Raw genomic sequence first — 25872 nt, forward strand, 5'->3', positions numbered from 1 at the left:
TATATATAGGAGTGAAATCATTAAGCAACTGGGAAACAAAATAATTTTGCCCTTTACAACATTAAATTTTTTCCATACATCTAAAGCATTCTTAGTTACATTGCTGTCATAAAATCTGGTCTAAATTTTTGTGAAATGTAAGTTAGTACATTGCTTATACCACTTGTCCATCAGAGTTCTTATGCAATCATTGGTTGTATGCATATATTGGAGTTTAAAAAATGATTTAAAAAAACATGTAACTTCAAGTTGCGTAAGTCAGGTATAACTCTACTTGATATGGGATTAAGACCAGGAAATTAGCTAGATGCTTTTAAACATGGACTGTTTATTGTATGACATTCTAACTCGATGAAAAGGAGATTATCATTTGCTTATATTATACATTATACATATCAATAAGTGTGGTGTTAACTTATTCTGAGTCTTTACATGCGGAAAGATCTTGAATATTCATAATAGTGCAACTTTGTACCTGTTACTTGTGGTGTTTATGTTGCAGCAGTATAGGTAATTATTTCTTAGGTTCGATACATAAAACCCGAAAAGACAGATTCCTGTGGTTTACACCTTTTGTTTGCTTTCTATCATCCACATCAGAGCACTTTTGGACTGACAGATTTCAAGTGTCCTTAATGTACTTAAGCATAACAGTAAAAAAATAGCTTATTTGAAGTTCGAATCTTGGCACAAGTGAGTCGGTTCTTCTGAACCATATTGATCAAGTTGCTGCATAGCAATGAATTATGTAGCATTAATATTTCAGAAAACACAAACAGTTCATTGTTTCTGGTAAAAAAAAAGGGGATGCAATGTCACAAAATAAGCGAAATGTAATCACAGAAAAACGCAATGAAGTTCATTCACTATGACATAAATCAACAGTGCTATGTATTAAATCGATGAAGAATTAGCAATTTAAAAAAGACTGGAAGAAAAATAATAGATCGAATAAGAAGCAGACTATATTACTTAAAATGAATGACTCGTAAAATTTCTGGGCTGGCGTAAACATTCAGGAAATGTAGTGTTAGAAGAATTAATGTGCAATTTGAGAATACAGTCAATGCGTGGGAAGGTGCAGAAAGAACGTCTATGCATACAACGTCGAATAGATAATCTTTGTTTGATCAGTTGACTTATGCGAAAACCGGTTCTTTGGAGAAATCAAACGAGAAACAGTGCTTCAAACGAAACATTTTCGTTTAAGTATAAAATTATCTCGCTAGCTAGGCGAGAAGCAGTTTTCAACGAAACATGTTTCAGTTAGGAACACTTCAGTAGTACACTGTTGGCCATTAAAATAGCAACACTGTGAAGAAAAGCAAATACAAAAAAGATATTTATTGCAAAAAGATATGTATGGCATACGACGTGCAGTCTCCTCGCTGCCTCTAGACACATATACGGCCATCAGAATATCACACGCTGAACAGGGACATGTCTGAAAAGACAACATTGTGACATTCTTTCATCCAGCTTTGTCGTTTGGTGCACCAGAATCACTGTCTCTCTCTATGCTGCATTTTCAAGCGAAGCCAAAGTAGCGGTCATCGTGTTGATAGTTCACTCCGCTGCAGGGCTTAAATTTTAAAATTATAAGTGCCGGAGCCCTATGGAAGACCGCCAGCAAAGAGCAATAAAAGTAAATAAATAAATTAAATGACTATTAAACTCATTAATAATTTTAAAATTAAACAGTTAATTATAATCAAATTAATTAATAGCTATTTAATTAAAGTTTATAGATTTTATTCAATTAACAATTATTATATAATTCATTATAATTTAATTGATAATTATTAGATAATTAATTATTATTTATTGAAATAATTAAAACTAAAATAATTGTAAAGCGACAAATTAAAATGTCATAAGCGATTTTTAATATAATTTTATTGCTAAAAATAAAATTTTCGAGTTAAAATTTCTACAGAAATTGTTATTCAGTTACATAAAAGAATTGCCGCAGCCTTCTTATTTAGGGCTCCGGTGCACTCCGGCTAGAATTGTAATTTATCTTGAAAACTGAGAAGTACCAGAGCTGGGCTCCGGTGCAATTTAAGCACTGCTCTGCTGCAAATGTCGAAGCACCGTACGAGCGGATACTCGGCGTACTGCAAACATACCCATTTCCTAACTAATGGTTCGTTATGTGTTTGTGCGGTTTTTTTCAAGGCTAACCTCACAATATGTCTGTCCTCTCGAGCGTTAGTCAGGAGACGGCGTTGATATCCTGCATGCCGTTCAGTATGACCCTCAGCAACCCATTGATTATATATTCGCATGACAGTGATTGGATGTCGAGCAGTGCGACGGGCGATATCGCGGAACGATAATCCACACTCTCTATGGGAAACAATCCTGCCTCTACCATATTCCGACTCTTGCTGGTAAGAATTTCGTCTTAATATTTGAGGCATAACACGATATCCTGAGAAAACTCTGGCCGTACAAAGCGCGTTCCGAATGAGAAATCCACTATACAACTTTCTTTATGCAATACGTCAGATGTCTTTTCTCCCTCCTTGCATGCGCTTAAATTCTAATCTATTTGCATACAAAATCTCTTCTTCCTTTCACGTGCTTTTACCGTTCGTCGCATCATTCCTTCCTGGTGTTGCAATTTTAATGGCCAGCAGTGTAGGTGAGGACAAGCTCATTTCCCGAAAAAACAGTGTGCTTATATAAGCCTTCTCTTGTCTTACTTAAAACTGCCTGAGCAAGGTTTATTCAGTTAAGCATATCGACTAACGTGTCAACGTTCTATAACTTTGACTACTTATTTCACAGTTTTGTTTGCATTAGCTAATGAGAATGTATCCGAATACTCAATATAATCCAAATGAATAAATTCGACAGTGACTGCATTACCACTTTCATGGGAACGGACTGATCTTACTGATGCATCGTCTGATCTGAGAACCAGAATTCTGACAAGAGTGTAATACAGTTAGAACTGTATTGTTACTAAGTATTACAATAAGGCATTCAAAATCACCAAAAGGACAGACGCAGAGCTAGAATGGCAGTTTCTGGGAAGGATCGTGGGATAGCAAGAGTTACTGCAAATTAGTTGAAAGCTTCTACCATTCAGCATCACTTACCTACATACTCTAGACGTGTAGTTTTAAAAAACAGTGTTGTAAGGAAAGGTGGTTTGAATTTTCGGCGTCTGTTGCAATATCCATAACTCCTAGGCATGGAGAGCAGAACAGAACACTGGAAACGAGCTCCTGCCCTGGATTAACTTTCAGAAAAAATCCTCAGATCTGCAGGAGACCATTCAGGCGGACGTAACTCACGCGGTCTCCTACGGACTTTATATATATAACATTGGACGAAAGATAACGCTCAGTCAATAAAAGTTCCAGCTGGGTACCAGTCCTGTTTCAATGATTATATTTGATGTGTTGTTCCATCTACTAAGTGCACCAGAGGACCGAAGAGCCAATGACCCAATGAAAACGCCTCATATCTAATCATGTTGCGACCTACAGTCAATAGGCAGACAAGACAGTGCCATATGGTCCCTGCAGGTTCTGAATGGTGCCATATGGTCCCTGCAGGTCCTGAATGATGCCATATGGTCCTGAAACATTCTCTGAATGAACGTAGGTTCTAGTCCTGTAAAGACTGATTATACGTGGCCGAAACTGCTTATGTATAGATCTTAGACAGTAGCTTCCCGATTTTCCGACGTAGATCCCCGGAGAGGGGGCATTGAGAGCAACGTTTATTCTGGTGTTGCGGCTGATAATTTTCGAATGTATCCGGTTAGAACTGGATCGTGTTCTGCGATGAATTATGATTTTCGTTAGCTTGGGATTCATACGTGAAAGAAGATTGGCTTACCTTAATTCAGCATAGAAGTCCCAGTGAGCTGTGTACCCTTTGTCAACGTAAAACAACCATACCTCTGTATATACTGGCATTATTATCTAGGCAGCCAAATTCTATAATAACCAAATTTTTACTGATCTTTCGCAGCACTTTAAGAGCCCAATGATTTATGGACAAGATCCTGCCAACTTCTGTATTGCCAAAACTATGGCATTTGTCAGCGATCATCCTTGAGCAAGATAATAGCCAGCTGCATGCGGCCAACGCCTCCAAGGAATGTCTGTTTAATATTACAACGTCCCTTTTGCTTGCCAGATCTTCAGTTTTTTTCCCAAAAGTGATATGCATGAGGCGTGTTAGGACGACAGTTACAACCATTTGACAACGCGCATAAACCTGATCAACAATTAAAAACTCTTGTCATCAAGTTTCGAAATTATGTTTCAATTTTGTTTCTGAAAGTGCTTATAGGATTGAAACCAAAGAATTGAGTTGGCACTATTTATGTTCGGAAATATGCTCTTCAGCCAATATGAGATCAATTATGCACGGTGACTATCGTTCTCTTGAAAGTTAACATTAGCATCTGGTGGAATAGCATCAATGAAGGAGTGTACGCAGGGCCAATGGTAGGTTCTTTGCCCCACGGTGCAGTCTTTGCTGTCTTAACTTCTGCCGCCCAGTGCCTCCCTAAATTCTAAAAAATTTGTCTTCCCTAAGTGCTACCGCCCGGTACGGCTGCACAGGCTCCGAACCTGGTCCTGAGTGAATGTGATCGGCAGCGATATTGTGGTAAGCTGTAGTGCTAATAGCTGTTTTCTGAGAGCATAATTTCATTGCCGTCAGTGAATAGTTGTCTCTTTTACAGTTGTCTTTTTTTCAATCGTCAGGAGTTCACTTTTAGGGATCTTGGGCCATGTTTATCAGTCCCTCTCCGTGGGTCCTTCGTCGACGTAGGGAAGAGACGGCAATGCATGAGTTGGCTGCTCTACTTATGCGAGTTAATCGGACCTGACCTCCCCCACGCTGCTCACTTATTCTGCGCATACGTTGGGAGTGGAATATGGAGAAAATTAGCGGCCTTCACAGAACTATAAGCACCGTTCTGTTCAGTGCGCGCTCAGGCGCGGTAGGGATTCGTAATGATACTACCAAGGTCTGACTCGGGCTGAGTGATCGCTAAATAGTTTTTAGACACCCTTTGGTGTACACAGCCATACAGCATTGAATGCTGTATGGCAATAAGCCATACAGCATTCAATGCTGTATGGCTTATTGCCGGGTCGGAACTATTTTAATCTTTATGGCATGGTAGGCCGCCAGATTCGGGCAGAACAAAATATCGCAGATCTGTAGCGACAACTGATGAATGCTTGGCAGAATGTGTCGCAGGATGACATTAGGAACCTCTACCATTCCTTGCCTCGACGAATTAAAGCATGCATTGCCGCCAAAGGCGGTTCGACCAACTACTAACTTGAACACTCAATGGGTGATTGTGAGCCATGAACAGGTACTATAACTTTGACCTTTTAATCAGTTTATTACCTGTGTATGAGTTATACATATATTCAATTTCATCAAAAAACAACCACTTCCTTCATGGTGCTTGGATTTTTTGCAAAAGAGTGTAGTTTGTGTTCCGAAGTATGCTCTTCAATCAATTTGAGACCAATTATGCATGGTGACTAAGCGTAGACTCATAGGCTTCCATCGTATTTTCATTTCTGTATTCTCATTCCTCTTGCATGTTTCATGATGATCATATAATTTTTCTAAATGCACACAGCTGATGGTTAAAGTACTCTGCTTTTGGGCGTTAAAATTGCTACACTTCCATATATGGATACGTCCATCATGATGGCTGACGCAGAACCGAGTTTCATCATGATGTTGAAGCAGAACCTCTACAAAGAGGATGTAGTGGTACTCTTGTGTCCAATATCGTCGTTCGTCAATCTACTGGTACGTACGCCTGTCTCTGCTGCGTCATCAATTGAAAACCGCAATAACGGTCGCAGTCCTAACAGTTCGTGGTGCTGCAGACGTCATAGCGCGGTCTGTGCAGACACTCGTAGTCCTGAACATGAGGAGCCAAATTCCTGACTCAGGGCACGTGAAGTCATTGTACAATCCCGCAAAAGCCGAGACGAAATGGCTGTCCTCTAGGCGCTAGTGGACCGATAAACCCTCCAATCCTGGAGCAGTCGATTTCTGACAGGTGCTGGTAGGAGTTTTTCGTTTATAATATGTAGGCGTAATACTCAAACGACCGATGTTCATTTGTGATTTCTAAATGAAAATCGCGGTGTGACTTTACAATTATACACAATACAGATGTTATTCATACCTGCTTTGTGTGCATGCGCTAGAATGCTCATCATTAACTATTTGCACATCCCACCATGTAGTACTTTAGGCAAATTTGACATTTGTTGCATGCCGCAGTCATGGTATAGCAAGTTTAGCAGCTAGCAGTATAATACCAATTTCAAGGAAGAAAGCAAAGTATGACAGTAGGGACTCAAATAGGTGGGAAATATAGTCCTCAAATATGTACTTTGTAGGTTATGTAATCATCAGATCCTGACTAAGGCAAGGGCATACGGGGCAGTTGCCCCAGGCCCCCACATCACAGAAGGGCCCTTAATCGACTAGAAAGTTTATTACTATAAAAATTTAAATATATCTAAAAAGTTCGCGTGTTTGAAGCAGTAAAGCATAGGAGGGTCCCAAAAAAGTTTTTGGTAAAGTCCCCATTTAGGCTAAGTTGGGCACTGGCAATCATGCTTCTTATATCATTGCTTCTCATTTTAGTTTGACAACAGCTTGGATTTTTTTCTAAAGTCACATACGGCACATTATATAAGTATTAGGACCAAGCAAAGGAAGCAGTGTGATTTAATTAATGCCAAGGTAATCAAGAGTTACATAGCACTAATAATTTATTATTAAAATTTAGAGGTACCAAAAGATATAGCATTGATCAAGAAACCAAGCTGTAGTGTTCTCATATGCTAGCATCCTTAAACCAAGAATTGTGTTCTTTCCTAATAAATAATGCTGTATGATACATGATATCTCTAAATATTTATTACAAATATTACTGTTATGTGTAAAAAATTTGAATATTGACAAAACACTGCCTTCGAAGAACTTAAATTACATACCACGGTAGATTTTGTTTCAATTAACTTAAAGCAAAGTGTGTAAGGAACATCTGCTAAGAGAACGGATGCTTTTCTGGACGATTTTTGAGATACAGACTTGTATTCATGTTACAACATTTCATTTGCTTGTCAGGACGAAAAGGGGAAGTTCATTTTTTACCAAAGACTTCTACATATTTGTTAACATTCCAGGTTTCAATTGATTAGAATCTCCTGAGAAGTTAGAACAACTTCTATGAATTTAGGATAAATAGGAAAAAGTAGGGGGGAAAATAAACTTACTCAAAATTCTGAATTTTGAGTAAATTGAAAATTTGATTCAAATTTTGATTACAGCACCCAAGGAAATTTGACTTATTAAGAAAAGTTAGTATCCATTTTTGATAAAACTTTTAAGGTATTTCTCCGACTTTCTTGGCATGCCTTCATGATGTAATGGTCTACACACTGGGCGCGTATTCCAGAGGTCCGTTGTTGGATTCCCGGCGACAGCATTGCTCATTTTTCATCTTTTCTGCTTCCAAAAAAATACATAATGTCTCTAAAGTGGCACTCAAACTAAAAGAGTGGTGGATGATGATTCTCCACACCCAGGATTTGGCGAGTGGGTCCCATAAAACCTCAGTCACCTTTTAAAAGGGGAAGTGTATAAGGTAATTCTCCCAGCTTCTTAGCATGCTTTCGTAGTGTAGTGGTCAGCACGCTGGGCGCGTATTCCAGAGGTCCGTGGTTCGATTCCCTGTGAAGGCGTCACTAATTTTTTACTTCTACTGCATTAAAAAAAAAAAGAAGAAGAAGAAGAAGAAGAAGAAAGAAACAATATCTCTATAGTGCCGCCTGAACTAAAAATGATGGTTGATGACGATTCTTCACCACTAGAGTTTGGTGATTAATCAACAGTGCCCTTTAAAAGGGGGAGTATATAACATATTTCTCCCACCTTCTTAGCGTGCCTTCGTGGTGTATTGGTCTGCATGCTTGGCGGGTCTTCGAGAGGTCCGTGGTTCGATTCCCGGAGAGGGCATTGCTCATTTTTCATGTCTCTTGTTTTAAAATAACTTAATGCCTCTACAAACTCATCAGGGAAAGAGGAATTTAAATTATCACAAATTTTGAATTATCAAAGTTATGTTTGATTTATGAAGAAAAGTTAGTATACATTTTTAAAACAACTCATCAGGGAAAGAGATATCTAAATTTAAATTATCACAAATTTTGAATTAACAAAGTTCTATTGTCTTTTCAAACTATTAGATATTAGAAATAGTATTAGTAAGTCTGAATACTATTATCAGAAGCTCTATGCTAACAGGAATAATTTTTTAATGCCATAACTTCATATCAGTGAAATCTCCCATCTGTTAGGTACAATTTTATCTTTATTTCCAACATTAGCAATGAGATTCATTACATTAAAAACAAGAATTTTTATTTTAAAAAAAGTTAAAAATTTCCATAATTTTTAAATATTAAATCTGAGAACTTTTTTATGAGATCATGCATTGACAAATTATGTATGAATAAAAAATTCAGGATGTTTATTTCATTAACACATCATGATGCTAAGTTTTTTTTTCCCCCTTGAGAAAGTAAATAAAAATTCCATATTAAACATTTCTGAAATGTGAAAAAAATGTAATAATATATACTATTGGATTAAAATTATAAATTTTTATTAAACATATTTCTGAAAATCTTTTAAGCATCATGCATATAGTTTATGTGAGAGAGCAGAAGCAAATAACAAGTAATGAAATAGCAATAACTAAATATCTACACAGTGAAATCTCTGCAAGAAGGGCATCCATGGCTCTTATCTTTCATGGAATCCATCATCTTATAGAGATATTTAAAGCTTAATATTTAAAAACGAATTCTGTGAAGTTTGATTTATGATCTCAGAAACATTACTCATTTTCAGGAAGTGGTTGCCCCAATGATTTCACTGTAACTGTTAAAAATGATCAATAATTATAAATAAGTAAGCAGTAAAATCAAAACTTCTGCCCATTTCACAAACCACTGCATTTAATAATTGTTATTGACAACTTATGTTAGCACACAGTGATGAAATAGCACATATACATATATAAATAGTAAACTATTACATAAGTTATATTAAATGTAATAAAATCTCCCTAAGATGACCATATATGATTCCTGATGATTTTTCAATTTCTGTTTCTTTTAATAGCTTTTAGATTGCTCAAACAAGAAAATAACTATTACTAATGCCCAATAATAAAGCTTTTTTATGTTCTCAGAATTACTATTAACTTTCAGAAGTTTCCAAAATTGTTTTACCAAAGATTTTGTACAATAATAAAATTTCATATGTGTTATATGTTAACTTTTGTTATACTTATTATAAGTAATGTACAGATCATAATTAAATTGCCAGATTAATTTTTCAAACTGCAGATTGGTATTTTTGCTTTCATTGAAAACATCAAAATGGATGTACGTGTAAAATTTGAATTTGTTTGGCAAAGTGAAATTCCAATAGTATGTGGATTTGTGCCTTTATGCAAACAAAAGCAAGCTCTTATGATATAAGTCAGTTGCATTTAAGAAATATATAACTTACAATCGTTACACAAAATACAATAAATATCAAACATCTTTAACATGACTCATCCTTGCCATTTTAGGTCAATACTATTTCTTACTGCTGGATAGAAATTTCTATTAAAATTTTACATGCTGGATATGAAGGTTTATATATTCAGGAAAAACATGACTATTGATTTGACCATTTGTCATTTTTTATGGAAATTTTTTTCTATGTAATTTTATTCCATAGTACTGTTTTGTTTTTAAAACAGTAATTTATTCCTCTATTATAAATAAAATGACAAAATAATCATATTTATCACAATATGGTTTATTTTAAATCCTTTTTTTTTATTATTATTACTTATTTTTATTTTTCACCTTTTAGGGGTTTCATTCTGTCCATCAGAATATATAAGTGAATAGTAAAAACTGATGTTGAGAGGATGAAGGATAATTGAATTTCTGTTAAATTATATTTAACAGTACATATCTAAAAAAATAGAAATTTAATACAGATCTCCACTTTGCAAAAGAACAGCACTGCTGTAAAATCTTTAATAAGACAAAATGGTAAAAAGTAATGAAGCAGCTAAGGTGAATTTATATAGAAAAACTAACCTTTATTAAAGGATATTATATAGAATACTTTTTTTTTTTTTTTAAAGGACAGCTATTAAATCATCATTGGCATTTATTTCTGTATGGTTAGCTTCTGTGCTTATGTTTCAGAATATGATGCTAATGTCTGAAATGTTGACTCATACCTGATACTCTGAAGAAACTTATGGAAATGATTCACTGCGAAAATTTTATCCAAATGAAATCTTGAATGTTTAGGAATACGCAGAGCTAAAATGTCTTACAACTAGTCCGAAGACAGTATGAGAATTATAATAATCTGCCTGGGGAAAATCTTAAAGCTGATAATGTAACCAAAGTCATAGGTAAGGTTTTCAGTGCCCAGCTGAAGTTTTCGCACCCCCTTTTGTTTGCTAAGAACAGAAAATATTTAATTTTAAAATTTAGTAACATCAGTTTGGCTCCCCTTGGGGGGGGGGGCAAGGGACAGATGTCCACCCTTACTACAATCTAGCTATGCCCCAGGAGGTAACAATGAAAAGAATGTTACATGTGAACCACCATGCAAGGAGACCAATTGTCCTCATTTGGTAGAATCTGTCCTTCTTCAAGAAGTGTCCTCCCAACTGTCTTCCTTTTCAATATTTTACAACTAATCTGTTTATCTCTGTATTAGTTAAAGATGCTGCTTCGAAATGTTACACGTCAATGGTCATGTGATGGTGCAGTTTGAAGAAACATGATTATAAAATGCACAGACAACACATTCTGGGCATATCAAAACATCACGCAGCCACACTTGTCATGCACCTCACACTTTTGCGCACTTTACTTTGTTTATTTTAATGTGTCTATAATATTATAGTTCGCATTTACATCTGATGCAAATACAAATTTCCTTTCACTGTATAATTATTAAACTCTGAGTATAATAATTGTGACAATATACTTGCAGAAGACTTGAAAAATGCAGTATTTGTAACAGTTTTATCTGAGGCATCGAATCATAATGAAACAAAATTGTATCCAATAATAGTAAGATATTATAATGTTAACAATGGCACTCACATAAAAATTTTTAATTTAAAGTCTATTGAGGGCGAAGAAATTTTGGTGAACCATCTATGCAGAGTAATAAATGAAAACAATTTGAAATATAAAGTTGTTGCACTAACAGCAGATAATACAAATACAAATTTTGGTGGGAAAAGATGCAAAAGGAGTAAATAATGTCTATGAAAAATTACCAGATTTACTCTAAAAGAAAACACTAGGCATAGGTTGTAATACACATATTTTGTCAAATGCAATAAACATGGTATCATCTGCCATGCCAATTGATGTAGAAGTAATAATAACAACAATTTATTTGTATTTTAGTCGTTTTACGGTTCGTGTGACTGCTTTAAAAAAATTTTGTAAAGACACAAATGTCCTGCTTTGTTCGCTTTTTGTCCTCCTTTTCATTGTAAAAAGAAAAGGGTCACCTTCATTAAATCATTTTCTTATAATATAAATGTTGTCCTTTTTTAAAATCATATTAATTTCTTAAGAAATAAAACATAAATAAAAGAAACAATCATATGATGAATACATAGATTATGTAGATAGAAGTACATGTATATTCGGTGTAAAAAAATGAGTCCATTGGAAACTGTAAAGGAGATGGCAGTGAAAATGTAAAGTGAGTTGTGAAATATCTGGTTGTGCAAGATATAGGAGACAGGTTGAAGACCACTTATTAATATCTAATTATTTGAATCTATAAGATCACTATGTCTATAATTTAGGTGCCCAAATGGGTCAAAAAGTTAAAAATTTGTTACACTTTGACTAATGTTTAGGATACTAGCTGTTAAAATTGATATCTGCAGATACTTCCTTAAAACTGTTGGTTTCCTTGTTTTTCCTGTTACATCATAATTGGTCCTACTTTTCAGCAGGCATTATATGAAATAAATGTTGCACCATAATTCTGCTTTCCAACTTTCTTCATAAAGGTGAAAGGACGTAAAAAAGAACAACTTTTTAAACAGAAACAGTAAATTTTACATAAGCTGCAATAATAAGTGTAGTTAAATATAGTAATAAGCAATAAAATCTATATCTAAAATTATCTAACATACTTGCATTCAAAATTCTTTAGTTTTTAGTCATCTAAATTTTCTCAGTAATTTGCCGATTACGCCCTAATTTTTAAATAAAGATAAAACAATTGATATCTAAGACACTACTTAACAGTCTTACTTTTATTTTCAAAGAAAATATATCTATACTTTTTGCAAATATGCAGTTTTACGATTGCAAGGACAAATATTGTAGAAATCAATAAGGAATCTCTGCATTGATGAACTCACATAATTGTTCATTATATATAAAAACAAATTCTGTTAACATGAAAATATATATGTGGACAAGTTTTTTTACATACACAATTCTTTTGACCTAAATATTTATTTTTGATTGATTTCAAAGGTTGCAATCATAAATATTCCACATTCATTACATAATATATAAAAACAAATATTTGAGAAAATTAATAATAATTGCCTTCCTTAAATCTTTTAGGGAAATATGTTTTTAATACAATGTCAGGTTTCTTTTCATAATACAGTGGACATATTCAACAAAGAGTTAACAGAGCGTAATGTTCGGAAAAAACTTGCTTAGCAAAACAATCCATTATACAGTTTTTATAATATTTCAAAGATTACTCCACTTGACAATAAAAACGTAATATAATAAAACGCATCTCTCCATTAAATCAGTAATAAATAAGTATCTCTCCATTAAATAGATAATAAAATATAACACAGATTTCAATCTGATTTCATAAATTTCATGCATTTTAAAAAACTACTGCACACTCCAAATATTATATACATATATGCCAGAAATATATATTTCTATTTGTGTATGTACGAAGAAATAATGCATGAGTAAAATCACATATCTAATGCATTTTTTGAGCAGACTGATTAGTTTTAATGCACGCGTATGTATAATGATAATCTTAAGTTCTTGCTACAAACTATACCACTAAAGAGAAGAGTCGTAAATATTTTATAAAAACTTCCCCAAACCCATTCACATGGCAATTACAACATACGTAAAAGTATGATAACAAAAAATAACCAGTACGGCGATAAATAGCCAATTACAATAACCCTTCATTCGTCAATAGCACTCGTGTGTCGAGAGTATTTGCCCTGAGGCCGGTAAATATCCGGGTAAGCCTCCTTCGTGGTCGCCGCTTTTTCGGATGGCCAAGAGTCTCCTTTCCCCATCGATGACGAGTAGCTGATAGCTTTGCAATTTGTAATCGATTACGAAGTCTCGATACTCTGTTTACGTTTTAGGCGGAATTGTGGAAAATTTTGCGGAACGGAAAAGGGCCTTCACCTTCATATTTTATTTTATTTATTTATTTTTTTGCGGTATACGAGACTGGGCGCAATGCGAATAAATCTGTATGATACACAGAAACTTGCTCATATTGCTGATACAATGATCAAGAGTATTGATATGTTTAGTTCATTTCTGTTGTTAAAATAAAAAACCGCAATTGTGCATGTAATGAGTGTAAACAATAATGAAAATTTAGATATGTCTGTATTGTTGACTAAGTAGTAATAATGCCTGATTGTAAAATATATATTAGACTACTGATTGTATATGTACGATTTAAAGTAATAATTACGTTGGGTAGAACACAGCAAAAAAATCACTGAATTTTTATTTATTTGAATGACCCATAATTTTTGTTTTGTTCATAGGGATATATCTTTTTTAGGTGATATATCTATTTTAATATATTGTGTACTTAATTGTGTGTGCATATATATACGAATAAACGGGCCTTAAAACTTGGGTTGATTTAGTAAAAAAATTAAATATAGTATAATGTGTTATTATAAACATTATAATACTATACCACACAAGCACTTTCTTATATATGTAATATAATCTTAGAGAAATACCAACTGAATCCTTCTTTGAATATCTATAATATTCTCTGACTGTGTTGTTTCACATACAATGATCAAGCAAAGACAGCGTTAAAATTTTGCTCCGAACAGCTGAGATGCGTGTCTGAAATTTTGTACTAAACAGCACAAACTTATGTCTGGAGGTAAGAAATTTATAAATTTTGTTTTGTCTACGATTTTCATTTCTCTACATCGAAAAATTATACTGGTGTGGGGGCACCACTTCACTTAACATTTGATTTCAAGTGGCATCTGATGTTTTATGTCAATAAAAATATGACAGTTCATCCTAATTTTAATCTCTTCTTTATTGTTAGCTTTTAAGAAATTTGCTTCTTATTTGCATTTTGTTCTCTTTCTGTCAGTAGATGATATTAAGGATTTGGTTTTTATTATTTAACCATACTCTCCAATTTCTTTCTGTTGCTTCTCATGTAGGCACATGTTTCTTTTTCATTCTTGCAGCAGATATTAAGATGTGTAGTGCTTCAAGTGAACTAATATTTTGTGGATTTTTGTTTGCTATTGATTTCTTTTTAAATTATAATCCTGCTTAGTGTTAAGATTTATGCGCTGTTTATATCTGGTAATTAATAATAAAAAAACTATGTATTTTCATCATTTTGTGTACATTTTAACCATACAATTATTTTTGTATGCGAATAAATTTGTATTTATTGACTTTTCTTTACACCCAATTATCCCTAAAGTATATATGCTATGCTGAATGCATTATTTCAGATTCAAAATGTATACACAGAGAGATGCATATCACACTATGATGATAACAAAAGTGGTAATTTAATAACATTGACATCAAATATCACCTAAGACAACCACTTCCATAGAAAATTTTTTGTAGCAGCTGTGTCTGACTGTCTTACAGAAGTGTTTTGTGATTTAGAATTAACTCGCTGTAATACTGATGCAATTTAAGGTTACTAATATGCGCATTCAGCTGTTTTTCTTTATTAGTTCAAACAACCCATGTTATTGATCAAAAAGCAATACCTTATCGTTAGTCATATTATAAAAATTAAAAAATGGGTTTTGGAAATTTTCCTCCTTATGCAATGATTTCCAGTTTGGTAAAAAAGCTTTCATAAGTTGATCTTACTATGGGCACGTATTGAATTTTATTTAGTGTTAAAAATCATTTCTATGGTATATGTACATATTTTTACAGTTTTTAAAATACTTCAGAAATTCATTATCTCATGCCACAAGGCATGCATAAAATAAGCTTATTTCCTTGTCCAGAAGAAGCCTTTTTTTGACAATGGATCACTGAAAGTTATGCTGTATCTTTCTGTTAATTAGAAAATAATTTTGGATAATAAAATAAATGTATTAGAAAAATATTATATTAAAATGATATTTTTAAAACACATAATTAAATTAATGTATTAGAAATCTGTAATTTAAAGCAAACCTTCGTTCTTCAACTACATATTCATTTTCGATACCCAAAGGCTAATTCCATCATAATAGCTTGTATTTTAACTCGTCATTATTCAGCAAAACTTTTTGATTAAAAAATTCTGTATTCGTCCTTTGTGATAAAAGCCCAAGATACGAACCTCCACCATCTGCAAAATGCATGGCTCTCTTTGTACAGGATCTCTGTGGCTGTTACTGGAAGCCTAAAGTATGTTCAAGCAGTAGTAAATAGGCTTCCTTATTCTCTGTTTATTTAGTGTGTGATATATTTGTTTGTGTGTGTTTATTTGATAGTGTGTCTGTATAAATACTTTTGTCTGCCATTGGAAATAAAAATATATGCATTACAAATCCGAGTTATTAAGTATATTAAGGCTGTTTACATTTTTCATTCCAAAACATATATTCAATTAAAATACATTATGCAATTTGTGTTCATCTACATTTGTTAATGTTTAATTAATGCCAACAGAAACATGTTCGCATAAATTCCTCTAAGTAATTTAAACATGAGGTTGTTTAAGAAGGTCATTTTTTATCCATTCATTTATTGAAATATTTGCATTACTTCTTATATATTAAAATTTACATATATTATGTACTTTTTTCAGTAGACAATCCAAGAATATTCTATATGTTAAAATGTATGGTATATGCAATAATTCCCCCCCCCCAAAAAAAAAGAAAAAAAAAAACTTATCCTCTATTTGTGATCTTATTATCTGATTGTGTCTTCTTCAAAATACACAAATAATCTGATGGAATGAAAATATTTTGGTCATTAAAACTTTTTAATCACTGCTCTTTACATCTGCATTTCTTTTTTCACATAATCTGAAGTTTTCGAGTAGTCTGAAGGTTTTCAAACTGTGTTTCACAGAAATTTTAGATACCATGCAACTCCTCTAGGGCATCTGTAAGTCAAAATTTAAAACAATTTTTAATATCACTGGACATCAAAATGAAATACTTGAAATAATCTTTGAAATTCTCTTATTATTGTTAAAAAATATTAAGCAGATTTTTGTTTATGATTAAATTTATAATGAATTTCTTTTTACTTTCTGCATAAAATGCACAAATTTTATATTTCAATTCTTTAACATTTATTTTTCTGAGGATAGAAATTCTTCTATAGAAAAAATTACGATTTTAGAAGTTTTTCTGAATTTAAAGATTTGAAGACAACCCTGTTATAAGGGTTTACGATTATAATGTGAATGACCCAAATAATTGTAAATGGCCTATGGCCATACTTAATACACATATTATTTAAATTGACATGCTTTACCTGTAATGTACATTTGTGACTTATGTTATAATTTAAGTGCACCAGTTTACTCACACTTATCTGTATTGTGTGTATGTATTATATGCATCTCTAGACTCAGGTTAAAGCTAGCTCGTTTCCCCTTTCTCAGCTTTCCCAGATGACATTTTTGGGTCTTTACTGGAACTCGACGCACACTTTATTTCGGCTAGAATAACCACTTATCTCACTCTTCTTTTATTCAAAAATTATAACATACTAATTTGGGGAAAAAATTATATTTTATGTTAGTTACTCATGACAACATTCGAAACAACCTACATGTTCGACAAGGGGTAGGGGTCTAGGAAAGCCACAACTTTTTCAATGAACTGGATGAATAAATGCAGCCCTGCCTTTTGTTGTGTTTTATGCATTTATAAATTTCTACCTGACTGTTTATTCTTTAATTTTATATAACACAATTAATCGATGCTTGTTTCTTGTATGGAATTTTAACATTAATTCTACATAACATGAGTAATCTTTTTTTTTTTTTAAATTGTATTTTAGCATTATTAAAAAACACTTTGGCACTATGAACTGAGAATATCTGTCAATCTGTCTTCTACGTTAATTTACAATAATATAAATGTGAATATCTGAATGGAGTTATATTGAAAGATCTACTGGATGCTATGATTCCATGATGGTCAATCCACCACATTGGAAATATTAAATCAAACAATAAGTACAGGAAAAGATTCAGCAAGACAATATATCCTCTTTTGAATGAATACATTTAACTGTAGTTATTCCAAATATGTTTTATACAACACCCCAAAATCATGGAAAATAACTTTCTAAACCGAGTTTACAGTGTAAAAAAAGTAGTGGAAAAATGTTGTAGTCATGTAACTGGGCTATCTAACATAAAAATTACAGCATATTACACCAGTGTTCTTACCTTTACTGCATATTACAACCAAATAACTACAATTAGATATGAGAAAGAACAGGCAGTGTCAGTACAACCAAGAGTAAAACTTTTACAGAGTTGCTAATTTGAAAACAAGTGAACCTGTAAAACTAACCCTGCATACTGGTTTGCTTTAGATGCATTTGGTAACCAATATGCAGTAAGTCTTTACCAGATTCAGTTTTGAGTGCATTAAATACTATATTGCTCATATGTCTTGATCGTGACAATCAATGCAGCTGCAGCATTATTGAATAGAAATAAGTTATATGACTCTCAAATAAGTGTTTGTAAAGTTGTTCAGGAAATAAATATTACTAAATAATAACATGTATTATGTTTATTGAATTGTACAAAACTTATATGTTATACTTTGAATTATCGTCAATTTTAATTGTCTGAAATCTGGTATTTGATAGTATATAGTTGTAGCAGTTTTTTCACTATAAATTCTGAAGAATCCGAAAATAAATGCACATACTAAAGTATTTCAAATATGATAATATTCAGTATTTAAGATTATCCTAAAAGTATGAAATTTATTATTTTATTTGAAAATAAGTATTAGTGTATCCATGGCATGCAGGTCCCCGAGATTACTCTATTATCCACTCATAGGTGGGGGTGTCACCTTTGCCAAAGGCTCTTTGTAGCCTGCTTTAGGTTTCATACTAATTTTAATTACTGGCCATCTACTGAAATGGTTTCTTTATGTATATCCACCTTTATTCCAACACTGGTATTTCTACGGCGATGGAGGTTTAGTTGACCATACTTCTTGACAATTCTTTTACTTTTTTTTAGTTTAATTTTTTTTTCAATTTGAAGCGGTAGACCAGTATTTTCATCTCGCATAACTGTTTTTGAAGCAGACTCTAAAATCTCCTTCAAAGAGTTGGCTACATTGTGTAAATTTTCGCTATCTAAATTCCAAAGGAGTGACCGAATTGATCTGTAATTTGCATCGCACTCATTGATCAAATTTCTTTTTTTACTCAACGTTGCTTCTTCAGATATGGTGGGTAAATTATCTGATGTTCCACCTGAAGGAGTTTCAGTTGATGAATATTTTCGTTTTCTGGTGCCTGAAATACTTCTCGAGACTAAATCTTCATCAACTTTGAAAATAGGTGTTGAAAATAGCCATTCTGCAGTACATTCCAAACTCCAGGCTGGAAACTTCATGCCAGCAAACACAATATGCTTGCACAGCAGTCGGTTTCTTCTGAAATCTAAGCATGTGCATTGACACAGTTGTTTCTGTTCATCAAACGTGACAGAATAAACTGCATCATGCTTAGTTTCAGAAGAAACTTTAAAGAAGCCATGTGAATTTTTTTTTATACTACCCACATAAACTTCAGCAGCTCTTAATTTTGTTTTTATGTGATCAATTAACCATTTTGGCTTATTGATTAAATAATTTGGTACATGTTCATTGTATAATCTGGCCTGCGAAAGCATACTCAGATTTTTTCTGACGTAAATTCTATATCTTTCTGGCAGAAATTTCTCAACCAAGATCTTAATTATTTCAGACAGCATACAGTTTTTATATCCCTGAAGATATCTATATTTTAGTTCCTCATTCAACACCATTGTTCGAGTTTATGAATAAGTTATTTGGTTTGTAAGCCAAAGCCCATCTCTCAATTTCCTTGAACCATGTTTATTCAAAATAATCTTTCACAGCTTCATATTGGTTCCACGATTTTAATACCTCTATTGCTGCAACCATTTCATCTTGAGTTGGAGCATTTGCTATGGCACGTAATTTACACAAAAGCTCTTCTTTGGGAACAACCACTGCATTCTTTTTCTTAGAAGCCCATCTTGACCATGCCTGCTCTCGATGGAAACTACATATAAAAGCCTTAATTCCTGTAAAGACATTTTCCAAACTTGTAATTTCTTCCATTGCAAAATCAACCATCCCATATTTTGGTCTAACGAGAGGCGACTAATTTTTAATAATTATAAGAGCTTCTTCTAATGCTTTGGCTGTTTCATTTTGTGTAATTATTATGCTCACTATTTGATAGTTCACATTTGTTTTGACAACTAAAAAATAAAAGTGGGAGAGCATACTTACAGGTTCGATAGGTCGCGTCGAGAAGAACAAGATTAGAACCATATAAGACATATAAATTTTTCATTTCTTCACTTTGATATACAAATAGCAGATTTAGTTTTGAATCTGTAAAGTCATTTGGCTCAGTATCATCATATGTATTTTCAGTACATGGTCTAAAAAAAACAGAACACTTGGAAGTATCCCAGCTATTTATTAACATTTCTGTATTTTCCTGGTCAATTTTACTAGTTCTAATATCGGATTTTGCTTGGCTTATTATTTTCCTTATTGCCTCCATTTCTGGATAAAATCATCTGCGCGTTTTATCAGTTTCTCCCAATTCAGTTGAAACGTATACTTCTAATAGCTCTGCAATTACAGTGGCATTGCATTTTCCATTCTTAACTTTAGAAGCTATGAAATGCCGCACTCTAGCATCTATAGGTTCTATTACTGCAGCCATGTTACCCATTAGATGGTTTTGATGATCTTGGCTATTAGGTAAATTAAACATGAAAACTTCTTCACCAGCAATACTATCTTTATTGGCAAGTTTTTCCTTAATTTTCCGAGATATCATAATCTTTCTTTTTCGGGTTGGCACTACCTGTAATTTAAACATATTTATCACAGTAAAATTTAGAAATTCCAGCACAGTCATCTAAAACTAATTATTGATAAAGGTTCAATTTTAAAAACTTTCTGTTCATAGCAAATTATTCAAAAAAAAAAAAAAAAAAGAGGAGTCATTTCTCCTTTCTTTCCTTTAAAAAAAGCTGTAAAAAGAATCTTCCATTTTTATAACAATAGATCAAATTACTTCTTCAAAGAAACATAACCAATAAAACTTCACTTTGAACAACTTATTTCTATTTGTAGCAAATTGGTTAGAATATAATTAGCATAAAAAGCCTTTATTTCTGGCCTGAAAACATCATTTTATTTGCATGTCAATTACTGAATTATTTATTTAGGAAAATATTACCGTTAAAAACCCTCTTTTGGAAAAAAAAAAAAAAAAGAACCTATTTAGAAAAATATGTTGAATAAAGAGACACAAAAAATCATTTCTCTTTTTTACATTGTGACTCTAAAAATACCTTTTGTTTTTATGTCAAAAAGTATGTATACTTTATCATAGAATACCTTCAATACATCTTGCTCATACATGACAGAATTATATTTTTTCCTTAAAAAAAAATTCCCTAAAATTACTAAGACCATCTTAGAACAAAAAGTTAAATAAACTTCTACCTTGAACTGAGGCATCCTGTACATTCGGGTAACATTAATTACAGCTGGACAATTAACTTTTTTAGTTGTCTGGTTCTTGGAATATGCTTTACCAAAAGCATGATCAGTTTGACACTAAAAGAAAAAAAAAAAAAAAAACACACACACACATATATATATATATATATATATATAATCCAAGAGGTGATATTTTTGTATAAATTTTTAAATATAACAATGTTATTTTACCTTTTCATTTTTTTCTTTAGCATAATTTTCCTTTTGACGTTTATTCAGATCTTTTCCTTGATGGCAAACATAGGTTTTTCGCCCAAAGTGGAAATAGGGAATATCATCTAACCAGTTTAATCGTAAATCTGGAGTTAGTTCAACTGGAAAGAAAATTTTGATTTAGATCACAATCTGATAAGCTTTGATTTTTAAAAGAAAGAAATTACAGATCTCTATAAACATATTATACATTTAACATTATACTTTGATTTTTAAAAGAAAGAAATTACAGATCTCTATAAACATATTATACATTTAACTGTCTCTATATATACTACATACTGTAGACACTGCTTAATGTATTGCAGCTGATGTCGTGTATATTGCTATTGAATTTCTAAGTTCTGCTCTTTCATATATGGAAACATAAAAAATGCATCATTTGCTGTAATTTTATTTGCTCAATTTGGTTAATATAATCAAAATATTATACAATAAATTTCTTAAACTGAAGAACGAAAATGATTTTAATCAAGCATTTAGAAGAAAGCGCAAAACAATAAAATTTAAAAAAAAAAAAAATTTAATTTCATACGAATTTTCAATAGCTATTGATTTGGAAGGGCTTCAGCACAGTTCCCTCTTCTTCAAAAGGGAGGTAAAAATTCCTGAAAACATCTTTGCCAAAATACACTTGCATTTTTGCCCAATTTCAGATTTTACATTGGCAAAATCTCTTTAAACAAGGATGCCCTCCAAGTATTAAGATTATAGGTATAGAATTGGTCCAATAAATTTCAGAAACATTATGGACTACTCAAATGAACTTTTGCAATGAAGACTGTAAACAACTGATAATCAAACTTTTATTTTTCCTAATTAAAATGTTAAGAAAGTGGCTAGTTATATTTATAGTTAATTCAATTCCTATTTTAAAAGATACTTTTCTCATCATCTTATATTATCAAAAATGGGCAAATGTAATCACATTAAGCAGCACCTACTGCAAACATAGAGAGATATTAAAAGCATTAAACTATTATGTAAAAAAATTATGTCATTTTGTCTCATATTAAAATTATATATGCTAGGTAAAGTATAGAATGAGCTAGCTGCCTTACGCAAAAGGGATGCCTTTGAGAAGGTCTAATGGGAAACTGTCTTGTATTCACTTATATATAAGGAGAACAGGAAAATTCCCATGCAGCTAATCCATTCAACAGTATTTGTACCTTGATCAAACATCCAGTATTCAGCTATCTCATCTGCTAGTCCATTGGTGCTAAGAGTCAAAATAGACAGTAATGTGATTTTACACACAAGATAAGTAGCATTCATTGACTAAAGAAATATATATATCACATCACTAAAGAAATATATATACATTTCAGAAAACTTTCCTGTTTTCTAAAATTCAATATCTTTATTATTATAACTTCCTGATATTTCAATGCATTATAATTTTATGGTGAACTATTACCTGAAAATAAAACAGAATATTTTTTGAATTGGTAGTGTTTATTATAAGGTTATTTTGAAACATGTTGTTAATGATAAAACTAAAGAATGGATTTTCTTTATAGACTATTAAATGATTATATTTCAAATCAACAGACTGCATTCATACACTAAAATAGGATGAAAAATATAGTAGTCATGGAGACAATTGTGGAGTTTCTCAAGAAACAACAATAAAAATTTTCAAATCTAACACGGTATATCTTGTTTAATGTTTAATATAGTACGGAATGTTTCGTGAAGCATCAGCTATTTAAAAAAAAAAAAAAAAAAACATGCAATACCTGACAATGAAACCAAATAAAAATCAAACATAACGCTATTACACGTTATGCAACAAAATTAATGAATATGAACGTCTATAAACCCTTTTCTCAACTTGGTCCGAATCTCGCAACATCAACTAGATCTTACGCAATAAAATTAATACAAATTAGTGCTGATAAGTTCTTTGGAACAAAAAGGCCAAATATCAACTAAACAATCAAAGAAAGCATTTACATTCTAGAGGATTTTTATTTACTCATTACATCTTCAAAAATTACTTACTCTCTTTATCTAATGACTTTCCATAGTAATAAACATATTTTGTTACAGTTTCTACTTCGTGTCTGCGAAGTATTTCTTTAAATTCGCTCCAAGATTTCGCAAAATTCATTTTGCCTCTAAACACAAAGGTTCATACACGAGACGGACTTTGAAACTCGTAATCGATAAACCGGCCATTCCCCTATCGTTGACACAAGTCTTTCTATCGATGGGAAAAGGAGACTCTAGGCCATCCGAAAAAGCGGCGACCCTCCTTCCTTCGTCGGGTCTCAGATATCAGACAGATTCAATGCTCGCCAAGCTTTGTTGCCAACGGAGATATCAAAGGTACATATCCGGTGATGACGTAGAACACACTTCCGGGTTCCGATTTGCGGAATTTTCCCAAGGAGGTTAGAATAGAAAGAGGAAGGGTTCGCAGTTTTCTCCACTATCGGGGAATGAAACTCCACCCAACAAGCGGCGTCCATGTTTGTAACTTCAAAACATTGCATTACGGCAGTGAAACGTACGTGTTTGTAAGCTGTTCTATGCATGCATTTTCCAATAAAAATATGTAAAATTTATAATGAAATGCTTTGTATTGTTAGTTTTTTGTTTTAAAGTTATAAAGATGATATCCGTAATTTACTACGTACAGAAAATCATTAAGAAATAGTTCGACATCTAAATGCATGTGCCTTGAAGCCTTTAAAAATGATGTTTCTGCATATTTCAAGAATTTGTTTAGGTTTTATTAGGAACCTGTTGGGTGTACTTTCCAATTTTTCCTTTAAGAAGTGATATTTCTGATTTATTCACAATATTATAATTTATTAAAGAATCATTTAAAATAATTTTAACCTGAAATTAAAAGCAGAGAATTATCTAAAAAAATAGTCACAGGTTGCATTTTTTTTTTAATGAAAGTTTTAAATAGATTATTTTCACAACCAACAACTTTATAACAACAAGAAAATAAATATTAATAAAAATAAAACAGATTTATGTGAATTCAGTGATTTCAGTTTATGCGCATTTCATATTTATGAATCTCAAAGAAATTGCCTTGAATTAAGCTGAATTACAGAAATATACCTATATAAATTTTTGGATACATCTTTCCACATGTTCAGTTGTGTAAATATTTTACTTGATCAAATGCACAAATTATATTCCTAACAGTTCACAAAACTTAAAAATGAATAATAATTAATACATAAAGAAGAGCATTACTTTATTTAACACCTTTACAATTCATAAAAACAGTAACAATTGATTTCTTACTTTTAAAGAAAATTACAAAACGAACTACCTAAAACGTTCAAATTATAGAGTTTAAATCCTAGCATATATCATTCTATTTATTTTAAGGAACGAAGATACCAGCTATAAACAGAAACATTAAAATGTATTTAAGGTATTTTGATTATTATTAAGTACTTTTTTTCACATCTGGAAAGAAAACAACATAACATTGTGATATTTTTTAACATATTTATCAAATTACTTAGAAAATGAAAATCAATACTTATGAATGAAAAGTAATCTTAGGAATCTTTTTCGAAAATCTGTTTGTGCATCCATATGCAACACAAGCTGACATGCTTCAAAAAGAAAAGAAAAAAATATATTGCAATTACAGATTTCTTTCACAAGTCACAGCGATAACAGAAACATGGCCGCGAAGCTTCACCGTTTGAGTTGAACCTTCCCTCCTTCTATTCTAACCTCCTTGGTCCATCCCGAGATTTGAAAATCTTTCGCCAATAACCAGTCTGTTCGCTTCTTATTATCATCGGACACTAAAACAAGATTTCCTATTTTCAAAGGTTGTGAAGCTTTTACATGTTCATAATTTTGCCGTAACTGTCCGAGATATTCGATTCGAAATCTTTTACGTAGATCTTGTAAAAGTTTTTGTCGATAAATAAGCCTTTTGTTTAAAGATTTTGCATCTATATTATCCAGATCAGGAACTCCAATTTGTCGAATCTCATGGAGAAACATGGAAGGTGTGATCGGAGATAAATCTTCAACATCTTCCGAGACATACGTCAATAGACGATTATTCATTATTGCTTCACAATCATACAAAATTGTTATCATTTCTTCATGATTCAGAGATGATCGTCCTAAAACTTTACGAAGGATTCTTTTTAGGACTCCTATTAATCGCTCCCACCATCCTCCCCACCAGGGAGCTGATGGCGGAAGAAATTTCCATGTGATCCTGTGGATACTAGCTTGTTCTAAGATTTTATCCCAATTTAAGCTTTTGAATAATCTATCACTTCCTTTGAAATTCGTTCCATTTTCGGAATAGATGGTGTGGGGTCTTCCACGCCGAGTAAGAGAAGCAGCAGTCTTTGAGATTGTAGGTGTTGACTTGACTGGATAGTTGATATTGAAGGGAAATCAAAAATCAGGGATAGTGATTTTTACCTGTGCTGTTTTTCGCGCAGTACATTTGGAATTGATTT

At 32.4% G+C, this 25872-nt stretch overlaps 1 protein-coding gene across 4 annotated transcripts; it reads right to left on the reverse strand.

The window, feature by feature from the left end:
- Nucleotides 1-16349: 16349 nt before the first annotated feature.
- On the reverse strand, nucleotides 16350-23737 carry LOC146999225 (uncharacterized). 4 transcript variants are annotated; one of them, XR_015041931.1, is made up of 5 exons: nucleotides 23411-23672; nucleotides 22465-22625; nucleotides 21362-21504; nucleotides 21134-21247; nucleotides 16350-16491 (listed from the first exon to the last, which is right to left on the reverse strand). XR_015041931.1 is itself a non-coding variant. In XM_085819798.1 (5 exons), exons 4-5 carry the CDS (start codon nucleotides 21155-21157, stop codon nucleotides 20190-20192), a joined length of 321 nt encoding a protein of 106 aa, XP_085675924.1. In that variant the 5' UTR covers nucleotides 21158-21247; nucleotides 21362-21504; nucleotides 22465-22625; nucleotides 23411-23737; the 3' UTR covers nucleotides 19722-20189. The 4 variants fall into 4 exon arrangements, 2 of the variants coding, with proteins under 2 accessions (XP_085675924.1, XP_085675926.1); XM_085819798.1 differs by lacking the exon at nucleotides 16350-16491 and adding an exon at nucleotides 19722-20486 and having other exon boundaries at nucleotides 23411-23737; XR_015041935.1 differs by lacking the exon at nucleotides 21134-21247 and having other exon boundaries at nucleotides 23411-23664.
- Nucleotides 23738-25872: the final 2135 nt, after the last annotated feature.

This window comes from Stegodyphus dumicola, chromosome 1, assembly GCF_044657685.1.
Source record: "Stegodyphus dumicola isolate Sdum_Otavi_A_Nest chromosome 1, ASM4465768v1".
NCBI lineage: Eukaryota > Metazoa > Arthropoda > Arachnida > Araneae > Eresidae > Stegodyphus > Stegodyphus dumicola.

Coding starts and splice junctions, on each gene's coding strand:
- LOC146999225 (XM_085819798.1), bottom strand. CDS start 21,157: ATGTACAGGATGCCTCAGTTCAAG. Junction 20,487..21,133: donor ACAGGATGCCTCAGTTCAAG/GTAGAAGTTTAT, acceptor TTTAAATTACAG/GTAGTGCCAACCCGAAAAAG.